This window comes from Bacillus rossius, chromosome 18, assembly GCF_032445375.1.
Source record: "Bacillus rossius redtenbacheri isolate Brsri chromosome 18, Brsri_v3, whole genome shotgun sequence".
Lineage (NCBI taxonomy): Eukaryota > Metazoa > Arthropoda > Insecta > Phasmatodea > Bacillidae > Bacillus > Bacillus rossius.
The window spans coordinates 29610388-29630277 of NC_086345.1; the positions used below are offsets into that span (position 1 = coordinate 29610388).

The 19890-nt window shown below is 40.1% G+C and overlaps 1 protein-coding gene across 4 annotated transcripts in view; it reads right to left on the bottom strand.

Moving 5' to 3' along the window:
- Positions 1-19890, bottom strand: part of LOC134541267 (phospholipid-transporting ATPase VD) — a 62752-nt gene that overhangs the window by 12443 nt on the left and 30419 nt on the right. For all 4 annotated transcript variants that reach the window (XM_063384559.1, XM_063384560.1, XM_063384561.1 and 1 more), the window contains exons 10-19: positions 19100-19255; positions 16905-17126; positions 15152-15404; positions 12998-13135; positions 6967-7121; positions 5964-6166; positions 4165-4288; positions 3635-3792; positions 1175-1279; positions 138-325 (exon numbers count right to left, since the gene is read on the bottom strand). In XM_063384559.1, coding sequence (XP_063240629.1) covers positions 138-325; positions 1175-1279; positions 3635-3792; positions 4165-4288; positions 5964-6166; positions 6967-7121; positions 12998-13135; positions 15152-15404; positions 16905-17126; positions 19100-19255 — 1702 coding nt within the window. The remainder of the gene's footprint in view (positions 1-137; positions 326-1174; positions 1280-3634; positions 3793-4164; positions 4289-5963; positions 6167-6966; positions 7122-12997; positions 13136-15151; positions 15405-16904; positions 17127-19099; positions 19256-19890) is intronic.

Here is a 19890-nt window from a genome sequence, read left to right on the forward strand (position 1 = left end):
AGTAGTGCCAGCACCACCAGCCAGTACGTGAGAGAGATGGAGGAGGTAAGGGTGCAGTAGTGTACCTGGGCAGTAGCGCCAGCACCACCAGCCAGTACGTGAGAGAGAGTAGAGGAGGTAATGGTGCAGTAGTGTACCTGGGCAGTAGCGCCAGCACCACGCTCAGTCCGACCACCAGCCAGTACGTGGGTGAGCCCATCGTCTGCTGGATCACCTGGTAGTTGCTGGGCAGACCCAGGCACTGAAGACACACCGTGTTGTACACGATCGAGAAGATGTAGAATGCTGTGATGGACGCTAGGATGGACACCACGTGGATCAGCGTCTGCACAGTTCAAGATGAGAGCATTACTCTGCTAGTGCACGCTTTCTTCTTTAACAGAGACTTGACCTTCAGGGGTCTTATTTACAGCTCTCTCAAATACATGCTACTGGAGTCAAACTATACATTGTATATACATTTAACAAAGGTTAAAGAAGAAAAAAATTAAAAGGAAAGAGATGAATCAACAGTTTAAAAAGCAATCACAGGCTGGTGAACACATTAAAAAAAATTTTAATCATTGTACAAATGTGCAGTTTTTATATTTCGCTGTTTAAAAGAGCTACATAGGGATGGTAAGAGAACATCATTCTCAAAGCTGATCAAGCCAGAAAAACCCACACCACCGCACATTTCTGAGTTCTCAAGTTATTAGCAATTTTTTTAATATTTAGCTGCCTAGTAATTTTTTTTTAATAAAGTTCATTAAGTTCCAACAGTCATGAAGAAACTCAATCATTGAAACAGTCTAGATGAAAACATATCGATTTTGTCCTAGAGCTCGCATCACTAGCACTCTCAATTATGAACAGGAACTGATAATTGCAAATGTGTGGCCTACAACAAGCTCGGTAAATTGTTCCAATAACGTTCTGATTTTCAACTCAGTTGTGTTAATAGTAATTTTCACAGTTAGGTAGCACACCAGCTGAATGGAAATATATTATTTCTCTGACACTAATATTTAAAGCTTTTGTTTAATTTTTTTATTTAATTATTTTGTGCTAGTACCATTTCATTTTAATTCTGTGACTTAAAATAAATTTCCCAGACCTTCCATGAATTTTCCCAGGATTTAAAATTGCCTGAATTTTCCATGTTTTTCTCCTCTGAAGGCAGCCTGTCACTCACCCAGGACCGGGTCTCCACCGCCACATGGAACAGCATCACGAACATGCAGGACGTGGTGACAGTGGTGCCAAACTCCCAGATGCCCACGTCAGTCTCGTGGTAGGCCTGCACACACGAGCCAGCCCGCTCATGCCTGCTTGCCACTTGGCAGAAGCCGCTGCGAAAGACAGCTCTCCTACCTCTGGACAATCGTCTGCCCCAGCTTATGTGAGTTTCCCAGAGAACTGAGAGAGAAAAAAACTCGATATTTCTAAACGCTTCAGGAATCAACACATGTTAAAGTATTGTTTGCCTTTAGAGGCATGCAACTTACTGAGGGTATGTACGTGGCTTGATACAGCTGTGCTCCTAAACCATTCTTGACAGCTTCATTTGGGTAACTAATACAAAATTACAATTTGTTTTTTAATGTGAAAAACATGAATATAATTATTCTTTTGTAAATTTTTTTTTTTAATGTTTCATAAAATTAAATAACTACAATATTAAGTACAGTACCATTTTAAAAAATTTACCTGTTCCAGTAAATGGTATGCTCGTTTCTTAAAAAATATTTTCCTACAGTTATAAAATATCAGCAGTTGCATTTCTTCCAGGTGACAACAGTAACTACAGTAGAACCCCGATTTTGCGAACACGGATTTAACGAAAACAGCGATTTAACGTAAAGGTTTTCAGGAACCATCAAAAATCAGCAATTTATTAAAATAATAATATAGATTTCCAAAAAATGCAAGTAAATAGTAATGGAATCTTATTAAAAATTACACTCTGTGGTGTCAGTAATAGAATGGAGGTACTATACATTAATATGTGCCTTTGCATCATCTGTCCAAATACGAAAAAATTAAAAAAATTGTTCAAATTGCTTAAAAACTCCGGGCGCTGTAACTGAATTGCGTAGGTGCGTGCCATTGCGCGCGCCTGGATAGATAGATTGTCCGCGACACATGACGTCATGAAGGGTTTCTTTGTCCGCATCCCCCTCCCCCACTTCTATGCCTGGCTTGACTCACCACGTTATCTTCCAAATACGCCCGCATAGTAACAGTGCTAGCCAATAATCACACGTTTCCAAATATTCCCTTTCCCATCCTCCAGGTTTTTTCAACTTGTGACCACGTCACACCAATACACCATTATCATTATTCTCTAGATGTGTAAAAGTATCGAAAAAAAGTGTACCCGTATGTATTCGTTACTATAACAATTAGTACTCATTACTATCGTATTGTTACGTTACTCGTTACTTCTGAAACCGCATTAAAAAGCTATGTTATGTTGCACCAACGAATCGAGTCGTATTGCTTACGCGTACATTATGACGTCGCGTAAATAATAATAAAGAGAATATAAACAATTAACAATATTTGATAATTAACAGTTTTTGTTAACCAAGAAACAATTAAATCTCATTAATGCGGCTTTTTTATATTATCTCTTTTAAGATAACAACAAAAAAAACGTGAAAATACGCGATAATAAAAAACAAAAACATACATATTTCTAATTTTTAAACAATACTTTCTTACGTTGTTTCTGTTCCAATCTCAAACTTTGTCTACACACACAATACCTTTAATAAACAGTAAAAAAAAATTACGACGAATTTCCAAATTATACTTTACTTAATAAACAAACACCGTTCTTTGTAACGCAAATTCATCGAATATGCGCGCGCATGCGTAAAACATACGAAAAATGCGAGTAACGAGATGCAGCCGTGTGTGACGTTTCGTTACTCGTTACTAGATGGCGCACCTGTTACTCAGTACCGAATACATACGGTTTGCTACAGCTCTATATTCTCAGTAAGAGCTTTGTGCGCGGTGTTTAGTTTTTGGAATACGTTTTTTATAAGTGCTGCGCAGCTGGGCGAACAAAGAGAATCAGCCGGCGGCCACGCCGCGCCGTAACAGCAGCTGACCGAGTACAATGACCTTTCTCCGCGTACGGCGCGCTATGGACGGTAAATTTCCATCAATTTGCGGCCTTTTTTTTTTTTTTTTAATTTTTTACTGTGACGCAATGTGTATGTAGCTCGTTTTTGTTATAAACGCTGCAGGTTGCGACTGTATTTTAATAAACTTTAACGTATTTCTTACACTTTACATATTTTTAAACTTTTTTTTATGCCTCATTTTTCACGGTTTCTAAAAATCTGTATGTACGACCGAGGTGTACGTACGAACCGGGGGCCGTACGAGCGAGATCAAAAACGTTGAAGATGGAAAGTTGACGAAGTCTGAGATAGCACGGCAGCACAAGATATCAGCGTCGACCCTGTCTACGATATGGAAACGTAGGTACGCGATTATGAGTGCGGGGGTCATTGAAAATCGGTAAATCGGATTTAACGAAACATCGATTTAGAGTAAACATTTTCGGTAACCGTAGCACTTAGTTAAATCGGGGTTCTACTGTACATGTAATCGATCGACACAGCACTCGAGCACTCACAGCCTCGGAGATGAAGAAGATGACGATGCTCTGATACAGAGCGTCGGCGACCGTGATCCAGAAGGAGTGGGGCTTGTACACGAGGCTGAGGCGCCCTTGTCGGTAGAGACCCGGGCGGGCCAGCAGTATTTCCTGCGGCACGTCCTGGTCGTACACCCCTGGAACACGCCAGCCGTTCTTACACCTGATTCTCGCCCGGAACACACTCAGTACTCGTACCTTGTTGAATCTGTTTTATACCAACTCTATGTTGAACTTTCGCTACGGTTTACAAACATACAACATTACTTAAAAAAGACTGTGTCTAGCATAAATAAGATTTGGAGGAAGTACAAATTTAAATTTAAACAGCTATGAAAACTTGTGCTTTTAATAAATTACAAAACATTTTAGAGTTCATAACATAGCTTTTTGACAATCTCAAAGGTTTTAACTAATAACTATCTGTAATGCGAGACATGCTACGAGGAAACGGAAGAAGGCGGGCGCTCAGATCTCAACGCCTCATCATGAACGCGGATGTCACTCACCGATAGCGATCGGTGGGAGTGATGTGAAGAGCAGGTTGTACAGCATCAGGTACATCTGGTCGATCATGACGGTGCCAGAGAAGCCGCAGTACAGCTGGTACCAGAACACCAGGAAAACAAACGTCTAGAAACAAAAAATACCACACGATTTCAGAGCCAAACTGTAACTACATAAATACACTAAACAAAATCTTCCTTGCAGCTTAAGGAATAAAGCAGGTAATAATTTGTGGTGCTGTGATTCTGATTCTACCCGTTTGTTAGTGCACTCCGGAGACAATAGCAGCACTAGCTGGTTAAATACAAGACTTGCAACACTTGCCACAAGGAACACAAACTTCCTGACTACAGACAAGATTTTGTAATTTTTATTTACAGGCCAATTTCATTTTTAAAACTGGAGATATTGGTGTTATTGTTTTTATTTTTTATGAACTCTGTTAATTAAAAAAGATAATATATTACTGTATAAACATGATACTTTAATGTTCCATTCTACTAATTTCTCCAAAACGGTGTCATTTTGACTGATACATGATGCAATTTTCAATATAATGTTTAATAATATTAATAAACATGTCTAGCTTTCCGGAACAAATAATGTAAATCTTTTGAGTATTTACGTGTTAAAAACATGTACAAAGACCATAATGTAAAAAATAATTACCTAATAACAGCTGCCCGATTTTTAAAAGTCAATGTTTTCCAGCCTTTTTTATTAAAATGTAACACAAACTGCATGCAAAATAAATTACTTTGATTAATTTAAAATTAAAAGAATTATGTAATTTTCATTAGAGTTCAGTTTTGATTAAAAACTGCTGAATAGTTTCATTATTTTAATTGCACTTTGATTCTTTGTGGTGTATTCACTCGAATTCCGGTGTTATACGGTGTATTGACATTATTTTGGTGCCATTTCGGTTTTATCGCAATTCATTGCATAATATTGCGCCTACTCATGACACTATCACTGCTTCAACAGGGTACACAACTGTACAAATGTGTTGCATACAACATGGTTTCCAGGTATTTATGGGAAATTTAAATTTACATGTTCTGGACATACACTGAAATAAAACATGCACAACACCGTCACAGTAGATATTGCAGAAAGTGTGCAGACTTCTACAACTCCGTCATTCAGGAAGCTGCCAAAGTGATTTTCACTCTGATTCTACATGTGTGTGTGGGATATGTGTGGGAGAGAAAAATTTTTGGTTACGAACTTTCACATATCATGTTTATAGAGAAATATCTATGGTGAAAAACCTTGAATATCAGGCCAATTTTTACTGCAGAATCATTTAAATGAACTCTTTTTATCACGATAACCCAAGAAATGACATCACCATGTGAAAGCCGTAAACATCTCTCCAACTGACCGACCATATTTGAAAGGCGTCAAGAAGCGAAAGTGAGGGACACGTGAATGGTGGGCGGATGCAGGGTGTCCACAGTTAGTACTTTCGTACTAGATCTAGTACTTATATAAGTCTAGTACATTTACGCTCAGATCCTGTACTTTTTTCTTTAATATAATAATATTACAGTAACTCCAATATGTTTTATTATTAAGCGTAATTACTTTTAAAAACTATGGAATGTATGTGTGTGTGCTAAGATATTTTAGTTTGAGCATTGCAGTGTCATAATAACTTCCTATATTGTTAAAACCATACCAAATTATAATTCAGTACGTTTTCTTTTTTTCAAATCTAGTACTTTTTTCTCGCCTAAGTTGGTAGGAAATGTTTTTTCCTCGTGGACACCGTGGGCGGGTGGCGGGAGCCACTCACTGCGTTCTTGTAGAAGAAGTAGAGCACCATGCGCGACAGCCGGTCGTAGCACCAGTGCCCGTGCACCAGCAGCAGTCTCTCCAGGTGCTTGAACCTGGCGAGCGCGTAGTCCGATGCCATCACCGCCTGCATGCCCTCCTGGCCCGAGATGCCCACGCCCACGTCCGCCGTCTGGATCATGGACACGTCGTTGGCTCCGTCCCCTGGGCACGCCCCCACTTCCGTCCAGCACCCTCTCCTGGTCTCATCGTAGAATACCACAAGAGTTTCAAACAGATTCTAATACAGGGGCGTAGCCGGGGGGGGGGGGGGGGGGGATTAGGGGTTCAAACCCCCTCCCCCCTTAGCTCCAAATATTTAATTAATTTCTTATTCATCAATCAAACTAATTTCATATTAAAATTAATAAAATTTTTACCATTACAATATTTAAATTTAAGTACCGAAAACTGCTAAAATAGCACTATTTTACACCTTAAAATCCAAATTTTCCCGGGGGAGGACCCCCGGACCACCCGCTTTAATACGGAGGTGGGAGGCCATGCTTCTTAACACCCCCCCATACACAAATCCTGGCTACGCCACTGTTCTAATATGTTTCATAAAGTTAAATAACCACAATACTAAGTACAGTACCATTTTTAAAAATTTACCTGTGTCAGTAAATGATATATTCTCGTTTCTTAAATAAATATTTTCCTATGGTTATAAAATATCAGCAGTTGCATTTCCTCCAGGCGACAACAGTAACTACATGTAATTAACCAGTGGGTGATCGACACAGCACTCCAGCACTCACGGCCTCGGAGATGAAGAGGATGACGATGCTCTGATACAGAGCGTCGGCGACCGTGATCCAGAAGGAGTGGGGCTTGTACACGAGGCTGAGGCGCCCTTGCCGGTAGAGACCCGGGCGCGCTTTAGTAATTCTTATAAATGATTTTACAGTGGAAACTGAGATCACCGTGCACGCGGCAAGACGCTCGGACGGTCCAACACCTACCGATGGCGAGCGTCCTCATCTTCAGCTCCTCCTTCACAATGCGCACAATGTACGCCTTCTGCAGCGGCGTGGTGCGGCAGCACAGCACGGAGCTGCAGCACTGCGTCAGCTCCAGGAACGGCTTGCGCAGGTTGGAGCGCCCGTCCAGGATGTATCTGAGCTCACGACACGGCATGGCCCTCAGCGGCACGTACACACCTCGCCAAGTTCAATGATTCAACAATCTATGATCATTAGAAGCTTTTATAGTAAATTTAATTTTTAAAACAGGAGATATTGGTTCTATGATATTTATTTTCATAAATTCTACTCGTTTGTAAAAATGGTATATTATTCAAAAATATGATACTAATACCGGTTTGGCAAAAAATTTTAACAAATTTTGACTAACACATAATGCAATTTTTTATGTGTAAACATCTTAGCTCTCTGTATAGTGCATTTAATTGGTGTAATTTTGTGAAAATTTAACAGAAGTCGATAAAGGCAAATTTGATACAATGATGGCGGACCCATGTGAAGCAACATGCCACGGATAGCAACACAAATGCATATATAGTCACTTTTGGTACATTTCAAATGTATTGGTGTGCCCAATGAAACTTTAGATAGTGAAACTACCCGGAAATATATTTGGTAAACTAAATTAGTTATAGTAAAAAGTAATCTCAAGTTTTAAAATGCCAAACAAAAATGGCAATGACAATGATTATAACACATATTCTCCTTGCAATATGTTCATGATCTCAATGGCAAGTGGTAGAGTGTGCCCTTGTTAACAACGCTCAAATTCAGTCACAAACAAAACTTTTATTTACTTTTTTATATAATATAATAATGTTGGATAAGCTCAATAACGTTAAGGTTGGTTTGTTTGTAGGAAGTATTTACTGACTGGTTTCAGCAGTTCTGTGCTATCGACAGAAACAGTTCTCTGCTCATGATCAACATTTTAATCATTTCGTAGTTATTTGACAACTATCAGGAAATGGCAGTTATTCATTATTTCGTAATTGTTTGGTTTAACAGATTAACTGCTTAAGGTTGTTTTATGTATGCATCAATAGGCTATAGCGTCTGCACAAGAAAGTTAAGTGGAATGTGAGCTACATGACATAAAATGTGTCGTTCATTCAGTCAATAAAAATTTCTTTGTAATTATACAAAGAAATACATAATGTGCTTCAATCAAATTATATGTAATTACTAGAGACCCAGAAAAATGGTGAAGCGCGAAATTCACGAAATAACGCGAAAATTTGATACTTGAAACGAATTTTGCGACTTTCCTATGATTTCGACATATTCGCGAAATTCACGAATTTTCGCACGAAATTCACGCATTTTCGCGCGAAATCCACGCTCTTTCGCACAAAATAATGTCCTTATGTCGCAAGTTCTATTTATTTACGCCATCATAAACATAGGCGTGAAATAAACATAGACTGAAAGACTAGTGCCGTGATATTATCTTCGTTTTGACAGGTTACTGAAATCCACGTATTTTTATTACTCTGTTTACAAGCAGTAAATATTGCCATCGCAAATGAAAACAAAGTGTAAGAAATATCAACAATCAATACGTGCGCACTACCAACATAACAAAATTGACTGTCCACAGTTTTCGTGTTTTGAATAATGGTCGTTTCGGCCGCAAGGCGCACTGGTGTCGATTTTTCTAACCTAATTTAATCGCATGGAGCTAAGATGGCAGTCATTTTTTCGTGCACATATCTATGAGTGTTTACAAATACCGTCCACATTTTGTAAATTTAGTGATACAATTGAAATTATGGCTAAAGGCTAGCCTACAAATGATTTAGCACAGAAAATAGCACACGCACAGAAAATAGAAACGAGGTTTTTGAATTGCGCCACCTACACTCGAGCACAGCATACGCACGGGAAAATAGCACAGGATCGACGCACAGAAAGTTGACCAACTTTTAATATTCTCTGTGCGTGTGCGCTGTGCGCTGCTCGCTGACCAATGAAAACTGGCTTACCACCGAGGTCATGCGCAATTGTAAATGTTAAATACGTACGTAATTTGACTGGATTTGTACATTATTGTTTTGATATTGACGTCGTACCGACCGAAGGCCATTAGCCCGGCCTCAGCCCGCAGTACTGGCTCCTGCTGGCGGAACGTACCCCTCGCCAAGTCTTCACCCAAATGAGACGAGCGGCGTAACCTTGGTGCATGGAGGGAGTGTCCCCCCCCCTCCGCACGCCACCCCCTGAGGCAGTTCTGATCAGCTCGCGGCCCGGAGCAGACGTGCGCGTACCGTGGGGAGCCTTCAAGTTTTGTCTCTGATCCCTCACGACTGGTAACTATAGTCATCACCGAATACCTTTTTCAACGCAACTCCCCACGCGACTCCGGGTCGGTTTTTTTTTTGTCTACGGTGCAGGGATTAACCCGGCCGTCGCTACCTTCAAGCCACTTTCAAGCTACTTTCAAGTCAAGCCACCGAGTCTAGGGGACACGCTGGGGCCGATCGACCCACTCACGGTTAGACGACAGAGCTAGCCTGGCGCCCTCCCGGAAAACACCCCAATTTTCACATACAGCTCCTTAGACTCGCCGCGGGAATCGCACCCGAAACCCCGGCTGATGGCAATATTAGGCGCGGGAAGTTAAATAGTCTCCTTCAATTTCAACATGAATGAAGAGACTAATTTCGACATAAGTTTAGTTTGCCTGGTTGAAAGCAAACCAATTTTATTTGATAAAACCCTGGCAGCGTTCAAAAATGAAGAAGCCAAGAAAAATGTGTGGCAGGCGTTTTTCATTGATTGATTTGATTTTTTATTGCATTCAATAGACCATACATAATGGTATAGAATATGTCATAAAAAATACAAATAAACATAAATACAAACACATAAACAGGTACAAGAACAGTATTAAAAGCATACAATTAAAATAATATAACAGCTGCACTTCCATGAATAAGTACATATTTAGATAATATTATATATAAACGAAAACTAATACATAATTACAGTAAACATTTTACGAAGCTACCTCCTGTTCATAATCATCTATATTATAAAAAGTCTTATGTGATAAATAAAGAAATAATTATTTTTTAAATAAATTATATTGCTCCATATTTTTTAGAGCTGATGGTAATTTATTAAATAATCTAATACCAACATTTTTAACTGACTGTAAAGTTTTTTTTCTTATCAACTCTTTGCAGATGAAAATCGATCGTTGATGCCTTGCGCAAACAAGGATTTCATATCACTGTAAGTATTCTGTAAATGAAAAGAATTACCTTGCAAGGCGTCATATATTTTAATTCTGTGTTTCACATTATTATGCCAGTTTACCTTAAATGGCGCCAAAACGACATATTTTCATTTAGTGTTGTATACATTTCTTAGTTATATAGTTACGATTTTTATAGCATTTTAGAACTACAGATTGAAAGTTCCTGTGCAGAAAAAAGTGTTAAATACGTAAACATGCCATACAATGTAAAGGTCTGTAACATTGTACCCTTTCGAAGGATATTCTGTTTAAGGTTAGAAGTGTACGATTGTTCAGAGACCTGGAGGTAAATTGTGATTTTTGCTACCTTAAACCAAATTCTTTTCCTTCTCATCCATCCTCACAGCGCGCGCAACACAAATAAACACATTTCAGCTGTTTTCCTCTTACAAGGCTACCAATACATGTACACAATTTTTCCTTCGCTGCACTTCCTTTAATTTTCGTAAATATTTTGTATAAACTTCCGATTTCTCTGTGCGTGTGTTATTTAATTGTAGGTTGAAGTTCTGTGCTGTGCGTGTGCTCTGTGCGAGTGCGTGTGCTATTTTCTGTGCTAAATCATTTGTAGGCTAGCCTTAAGATGCCGAAAACTTCGACAATGTTTGATCGCGAAAGAGAGATGAAATCGGATGGATTTTATATTTTTGATCAGCGGGACAAAATTATGATGTGCAAGTTCTGCAACGTGCGGGTTGATTGGACACACAAAGACACGTGCAAAAAGCATGTGGAAAATGACACACACAAAACAAAACAAAACAAAACAGAAAAGACAATTATTTTGTCAAGAAAATTCTACTGTGTCTAAACAAATCACGATAGGCAACAGCGTGAATAAAGCAAACAAGCTTGAAAGTGCAGGAAACAAGAATTTGTTTCTGATTTTGTTAATATGATGCTGTAGGTTAACATTCCTTTGGAAAAAGCTAATTTTGTAATGCTTTTAATACTGTTCTTGTACCTGTTTATGTGTTTGTATTTATGTTTATTTGTAATTTTTTTGACATTCTATACCATTGTATGGTCTATTGAATGAAATAATAAATCAAATCAAATCAATCTGATCATCCAGCTATGAGGGAATGGTTTAACACCCATGTTGAAGGTTAGCCTTATTTATTTAGAAATGTTTTCCCCTTCTAATAAAAGTTCATAAGCATATGTAGGCCTACAATATTATCAATTAACTTACCTTTAGGCCCAACTTACCTTCACTTCAAATAAATATGCAAGTACCTCAGATTAACAAACAGATAAATAGGATGGATTGCATTGTGAAATGGTGAGCACACCACAAGATATTTTTGACTGATTGATTGATGGTTTGACTCTGTAATCCAGCAGTAATCTTGAAAAGGTTAGGTTAGGTTTGGCTTAGAATTGTTTTGAGTAAATTAGCCCATTAATATTTTCAGCGATAACCTTATAAATGCTACCTATTTATAAGTATATTGTAAGTTATGTATACATTTAAGGTGCAGGGGATTTGCCATCAGCCAACACTCTTAGAGAACTTATGTCCCAAAAATTGGCCAGGCAAATAAGGAAGCAGTAAGGCACGCTGTAGAAGACAAACGGATTGTATTCTTGTGTGATGAAACGACAAGGTGGGCCGATGTAAGGCAGAGTCTGCTACTTTGTAGTGCCTATCCGCTATGAGGTTTTTTTTTTTCACAGCCAATGGCATAATTTTTTCACCTTTTTTGGGGTCTCTACCGATTGCTTATTTTTACACCGATTTTTTGCACCGCTTTTGTCATTTTTTTACACCGAAATGAGCCAGTTTTATTTACCATTTTCTGGGGTCCCTAGTAATTACATTTTCAACCACAACAAAATATATATTTTTTTTAATTTAAAAAAATTAGTAAACTTACTATGCCAGTAAATATAAATGATTATAGATACTAAGGATACACTAGTCCACAGCTGCTATTTACTAGACCTAAGTGAGGTCCAAAAAAAATTTCCGTTAGAGAACATAACTATGACTGTGCGAATATCAGTTTTTTGGTTCAAATTGAAGACGAATAGGAATATTAAATTATTCACGAATACGAATATTGAATGTGAATAGTAAGAATGAGAATTAGAATCCCACTAAATTTTTTTGGCACATCATATAACAACTTTTGGAAACTTAGACAATATAAAAAGAAAGGTTGGTTAGGTTATGTCAGCTACAATAATTATATGGAAAATGTTTGTTAAAAAATTTAAATTTTGATATAAAAAACAACCAATCATTAATTTCAGTTCCTATTCACCGTATTTTACAGAACCTGCTACTCTACTGCTGACACTAGTTTGTTTAATGCACTTATTAAAATAATATTTTTTAAATATAAGTGATATTGGTTTTCAGTATCGTATAATATTAATTATTGGAACTTGTATTGGAATCGGGTTTTTTTTCAGTATCGAGCATTCATTATTACATACTAATACTCCACACTAAATAAAATATAAGTGTGAAAAATTATTTTAAATTTTTAAGTAAGAATAAAATTTGAAAGCAGCCCACTGAAAAAAAAAGTTTAATTTTTTTTAATCATTATTTTTGTAATATATTAAACTGTCAGATCTTCAGTTTTGAAGGACATGTTTTAAGGTGCTACATTATTTCCCTGCAGTTAAATATTCTGTGACATGCAAATCGGCAGCTGCCAGTACACAGCCGTAGCACAGCAGTAGAGTCACGGATGAAGTAACCAGGCAAGCAACTGCTGGACGAGAGGAACTCACATGAGGGTCTTGCCGTCCACCACCAGAGCTCTCTTCTTATTGGTGCGCGAGGCGTGGCTGTGGTGAGTTCTCAGCTCGCCCGGGTGAGCAAACACCCCCACCTGGTTGAGCCCCGGCATGGTTGCAGTCCTGCCAACACTGCAACAACACCGCGCTGCCAGGGACCCACCGAACAGGCACTGCTACCTTCGTTTCAACCTTGCCTGTATAACCGTTAAACCATTTTCAAAAATGACTCCAACACTAAGCCCAAGCGTTTTTAATAAGAAAAATATTTTTTGCAGCCTATCGTTATATATTTCTGGTGCTTTGCCTACACCTGTGCAAATATCAGTGTGTAGTACGAATTAAATTTGAATATGGATACCAAATTAATCTTGAATATGAATATCCCAATTTAATAGTAGAATAAAAAAAAAATTGAAATTCCATAAAATAAAGTAAAATAAAATATATTTCAAGGAAACTGTGAATTTTTTTTTAATACAGCCTTATTCAAAAAATAAAGATTAAATGAGTGCATATTTACATTTTACATTTCAAACCATAAATATTTGCCTGTTATGGTTTTTAACAGCAGCAAAAATAAACTATATTTTAGTTCAGCAATATTAAAAACACATTTGCTGACAATTTTCCCTGATATTTGGAACTATTACCTATATATGATTGTTTTTAAGCTCAGTATGTTTCATCGTAGAAAAATGCAGTAAGTAAGCTGCTACAGTATCGAATGGTGGTACATTGATCACAACTATTAAGTTATACACCGTAGTGACTTTTGCAATGGAATATGAATAATAAACTATACATATTCAAATATTTGGAAAGACCTAGCTATGGCTTTAAAAAAAAAAAAACAAGTTATGAAAAGCAATCATAAAAATTGTTATGGCCTATCTATCCTCAACAGTAATCTTAAAAATTGAAATGATAATATATGAAAGACAAGGAAAAAGTAATCATTCTTATATCTTGGAACTTCTTTGATTATACAATGTGAAAGATTCAATGGGAAAGACATTCAAAGTTTAAAATTATTCTGTAACAAAAGCTTTATTCTGCATTGATAAGTGTATCACGTGATGTGTGTGTCTGCAAACAAAATCAAATTCTGAACACCATCAATCTGACACACTGCATATATCCTCAGAAATGTAAGAACTCTAGAGTTTACAAAAAGAAAGTGCCAGAATGGAAAGTGTGCAATAGAGAGCTCAAGTCAAGTTAAAATTGTTTCTAAAAATAGTCCCGCAAACTTATACCAAAGCAAAGCAGTCTTGTTTACAAACCGATAACCTTCAGGTTAGGGATCTCGTAAACACATGCTGGAATCAGCGACAGACAGTTGGCGGTGCCAGCAGCGAGCAGGCTCTCGTCACTGAGTCGCGGGTCTTAAAAGTGCAGGCAGTTCCCACGGGTACAGGAAGAAAACAAGCTAGGGCGTCGAGCTCTGAGGCGATAAAGCGATGAGAGACCGGCAATTACACATGCTACACCCTGTGTCCGGGAGGAGGGCACTGGTTGGTGACGTGTGTTGAGCCGGCAGTGCTGCCTGCCACCCACTCATACAGCAGGTGTCACGTGATGGCTCGAGGTAACACAGCATCGTGGATCCAGATACTGAGCGGCAATGACCATGTAGCTCCCCGCACCCAGGCGCTAAGGGATCGTCCATTAATCACGTGAGGTGAAGCTCAAAAGGGGGGGGGGAGGGGGGGGGGGAAAATCACGAAATATCACAAGGGGGGGGGGGGGGGGGTGTAGAGAGATATCACTTGTATTTTTTTTTCCGTCCGATTTCTACTAAACCGAAAAGCGATGCGTAACCTTGACTCGCCGTAGCCTTTCCTTTATTATTTGTATGCCAGTGAGAATAAACCTGCAACCTAAATGTGTGTCTGGACATTTTTATCACTGTGCTTAATTTTCCAGAATTAAATTAGATTATACCTATATTTAAAGATAATATTCCGAAATTTTTAAAAATATTTTGCACCAAAAAATACACGTGATTTATTGGGGAGGGGGGGGGGGGGGGGGTCCTGAAACCTCACCAAAAATCACTAGGGGGGAGGGGGGGTTAAAAATTTGCTAAAAAAACATCACGAGATTAATGGACGACCCCTAACAGAGATCGGTACACACACGCACCTGATGGGGTGCATGGCGTCGCGCTGAGCGTCGCCCAGGTAGAACATGATGGCCGCCTCGGCTGCGTCCTTGGAGCGCGCGGACAGCTTGAGCAGCTCCATGTGGGGCGTGATGAGGCGGGCGGAGTACGCCACGTTGACGGCGGTCTCCAGCTTGTCGCCCGTCAGCACCCACACCACCATGCCCGCGCTCATCAGCGCGGAGATGGTCTGCGGCACGCCGTCCTGCAGCCGGTCCTCGATGCCCGTGGCCCCTGCGCGCACGCACACGTCAGGTCGTGTCACACCACCACTGGAGTGTGTACCATTCTCCCTTCCTCAACCTTCACAACTTCAATTACAAGACATTTAAATAATTCTTGACTAATGACATTCATAACATAGGTTGCAAACTGCAGACCAGTGTAAAAAAAAAAGGGCTGACAGGAACTAAATTTTATTTCCGATGTAGGCATTTAAATGCAGCAAAAATTCGTCGCAGAATTGCAAGTTGCCTTAAAGGGTTCTCCGTAGGTTCGGGTACGGCTGACTGCCTTGCCAGGGTGCAGGCCTCGCCTCGGCGCGGCGTGCCAGCCATCACGGAGTCAACGTTCTGCACAACACAACTGTCGCACAACAGTCTATCGACGTGCGTACTGAACAGCGTGATGTGCTGTGATACGTCGTTGAGGTCACGTGACTGCTTCTTCCCTGCATGGTTGTAAGCAGTCACGTAGCCTCATCAGTCGTTGGAGTGCTGTGCCAATTGGCCAATTGGTTGTGCAGTTCGACAGCTCACTAAAAACCAATTTATGATATTGTTAAGGGCGGACCATTTCCGTCTGATTGCCGGAGCCATGTTACTGTAAGTTTAAACATTTTTCTTCTTTTTCTATATTTCTATTTTTCAGACATTCAACTACAATTTGTAGGCCACAGATGTGAGGGGCAGGTACGGCTCGTCTGTTGGTCCACCGGGACGTATAGTAGTTACTAGCAAACCACGAAGTTGCTAGGGACATACTTTCATGAAGGCACAGACTGAGGTATGATCTGCAAGTCAGCGAGTGTTTTCTTTTGGACACACTGTGTGATGGACCTGTATTCTCGTTAGAAGAAAAACAAATCTTTAAATTAATTTCAAACTCTTTTATTTAAAAAAAAAAAAAAACATCAATAGTTTCCAGTTAAATTTATCATAATTAACAGAATATAACACCCCACTACCTGCAAAATCATACAAAATTATTTCAAGTGTTTTCTGTATGTGCAAGGAAAGATAGTCGTCTTAGCCGGGCATGATTATGCTTGTAAAAAAGAGGGGAGAGGGTTGTCTGTAAAATCGGTTAACGGACGATAATTTTACGTGATAACGTCATAAGAAAACATTGATGAAAAAATGCATTCTTTTTAATTTTCAAATATTATTTACAGTTTTTGCAAATTTAATTTAAAAAATTTGTTTCAATATAATCACCAACAATTGGTTAAAAAGCCCGCCTTAACCTGTTTGATATTATAGAAGTTTTTCCCGCACGGTGGTTGGTCGGTTCTTGCACGCTCGGCTCAGGTGGAACGTGACAATTTTTCGTGCATGCAGCCGGCGTTCATCGATTTAATAAGACGTTATCACGTCAAATCAAATTAGTTTCATATTCAAACGCTATACTCTTACATATTTACCAGATCAGAACCAATAACAAAATAGGTAGCAGCATGAATTAAAAAGCCAAGGTCTTAATGAAACGGCTGGTGACAGTTGGCATTGCACGCACCGAGCAGGGTGAGGCGGTTCTCCAGGCGCGCGTACGACTCGCGCAGCTGGCGCAGCTTGTTGTCGTGGCAGGCCTGCACGTCCTGGTGCCTGCGCGCCCACTCCGCGTACTCGTGCGCGCTCAGCACGCGCTTGGCCATCACCAGCACGCGCAGGCCCTGGCGCGCGTACGAGTTGAGGTGCTGCTGCGTGCGCAGGATCGTCTGCTGCGTCACGAAGTCATCTGCACGCACACGCGCACTTGCAGAGCACGGACCACGCGCGACAGCGTCTCTTGCTCCGAGTCCCCAGTGCGCTGCCGTTACCACTCGGCTTGCGAACGTTACAAAACTCATGATCTTGGGAGCGAGACTGAAGCTGCTTCCCTCGGTCATTGCTAGGGACCGGAAAAATTCGCGGGTTCAATGACCTGCAGGATGAACTCCATAGTTTTACATACACTCGGTCAAATGCCACCCACTCATTGGCTGCTGTCTTGTGAGACGTCCCAACGTAGCAGCCTGTGATTTGATAAAGCTTTGGTCGGGTGTTTCTCATTGGCCCAGAGTCATTCAGGTGAGTTGTAAGCCGATAGCAGAGGCAGCACTGAGGTATAACTATTTGTATTTTAGCCTATCGCGAAATAAATTCGCGAATTTTTCCGGTCTCTAATCATTGCTCTCCAGGTAGGAGATGCACTGCGACTTGGTACTTCGACCCCTCTGCCAAAATCGTTCCCTCGACGATCGAGGCCTCGACACCCTGGGAAAATCCTAGCACTCGGACTTTTATTCTACCCCTCGACACAGTCATTTTCTGTTATTAGTGGGAGTGGTGGCCCACGAGGCATTGAATTATTTTTTTTAAATTTATATGACCTAAGACACATTTATGAATGTTGCAGTGCACTGCCGTTGTTGCCAGGTTGATACCACTCGCCTTGTGGACAGTACAAAACTCATTCTGCATACTATCGTTAACTAAAATAAGTTTTCTTGTTTTTTTTTGTTTTCAAATTTCCCCGTGTGCTGATTTTTCTATGACTATGACCATAAAAATGTGTTTTGACAGTAATATTACAGATTTTATTCTGGAGGAACAAAAAAATAATTGCTAAAACACCTATCATCATTTCACAGGAGAAACTATTTTAAGCAGTCACTTTTAAAACAAGGTTATTCCATCAAATTATGTGCAGTGTTAAAACAGAACCAAGTTGAAAAGTGACGGTGTTTATGCACCAGATGCCGTCTGACAAATGTGTAAATACTGCAACTGCCGAGTTATGTTGGAAAGAAAAGATTCCATTGCAACGAACATAAAAGTGTCAAAAATGTTAATGCCAGGCAAAACTACTCCAGTGGTAATGATGTTGGACAACTACCCTTCTGCACCAGTATCCAGTGTTTCTACCCAAACAAACCTCATCCTTAATAAGTCAGAAGATGTTATTTCACTAATGAAAACTACTTCTAAACTCCATCATTGTGATATTTTAAGAACTGGGAAGCCCTTAAAGAAGATATGCAAGATATTTGCAACAGAAAAGCACGTAGATATGTTGAAAGTACCGACTTCTCCGAGTATAAATTACAATCCGTTTGCACTGGCAGTATTGCGCACTGTTTGTAGATCTTTAAACAAAGTTGACAGTTAACTATTACTACATTCTTTTATCTGTGTTTCCTTAATGTAACTAATTATAATTATGTTTATTTGCATACTAACTTTTTGACTTAATTATTAATATTTACTTTTCTAAAAAAAAAAGGAGGGGGGTTGTCTGTAAAGTCAGTTTACCAACGATATTTTACGTGATAACGTCATAAGAACACATTGATGAAAAATTGCATACTTTTTAATTTTCAAAATTATTTACAGTTTTTGCAGATTTAATTTAAATAATTTGTTTAAATATAATCACGAACAATTAGTTAAAATGTGCGCCTTAACCTGTTTGATATTATAGAAGATTTTCTCACACGGTGGTTGACCGGTTCTTGCACGCTCGGCTCAGGCGGAACGTGACAATTTTTCGTGCGTGCAGCCGGCGTTCATCTGTTTATAAGACGTTATCACGTCAAAAAAAAAAATTCAAAACATAGCATGTTGCTCCTCAGGCCTGAAACCATGAGCATAGATATTCATACGGGTGTACTTATTGATTTACTGTCTGCATGTGGTTAACAGTGATAGCGGGGAATGGCACGGCCGCACCTGTGGGGGCGAGCTGGGGCAGCACGGCAGAGTCGGCGCCCTTGCAGTACAGCACGATGTCCTTGGACACGGGGTGGCGCAGCACCACCGACATGCACTTCCTGGCCGAGTCGAAGGGCAGCACCTGCAGCACCTCGAACTCCAGCAGCCCCTCGCCTGCAACAAGCGCGCATCCACGCTGGTCGCCAGCTACCCGCATCCGCGCTGGTCGCCAGCTACTCGCATCCGCGCTGGTCGCTAGCTACCTGCATCCGCGCTGGTCGCTAGCTACCCGCATCCGCGCTGGTCGCTCGCTACTCGAATCCGCGCTGGTCGCTCGCTACTCGCATCTACGCTGGTCGCACTGCGGGCTTGGTGGGGGGGCCGAGGTACGTGACCACACGTGGGCCTCCAGCAAGCGACACTGAACGACTGTGTACCGGTCAGTCTGTCATTCCGGATGTGAGCGCACGCACTGCCCATCATCTCCACACGGTGATGTTGGCGGTAGGCTCATTTCTACATTTACATCCACTACCAACTAAAATACTTAGGTCATATTCAAAAACGAGAGTAAACGAGTAGTGCTATGGTTATTTTTGATGAGTAATGATGATTCTCCATCTTTATACCGCTCGCACATCAGCAGAGCCAGACGCTAACTAACGAGATACTTCCAAGAGGGTCAACCCCGCTCGGTCACACCCCTCATGACCCAGCTTCCTTAAAGTAACATACTCGCTAACCAGCATGTCTGGAATGACTACAATTAGGTATTTTGAATTAAATTTTCTCAGAAATAGAACACTTAC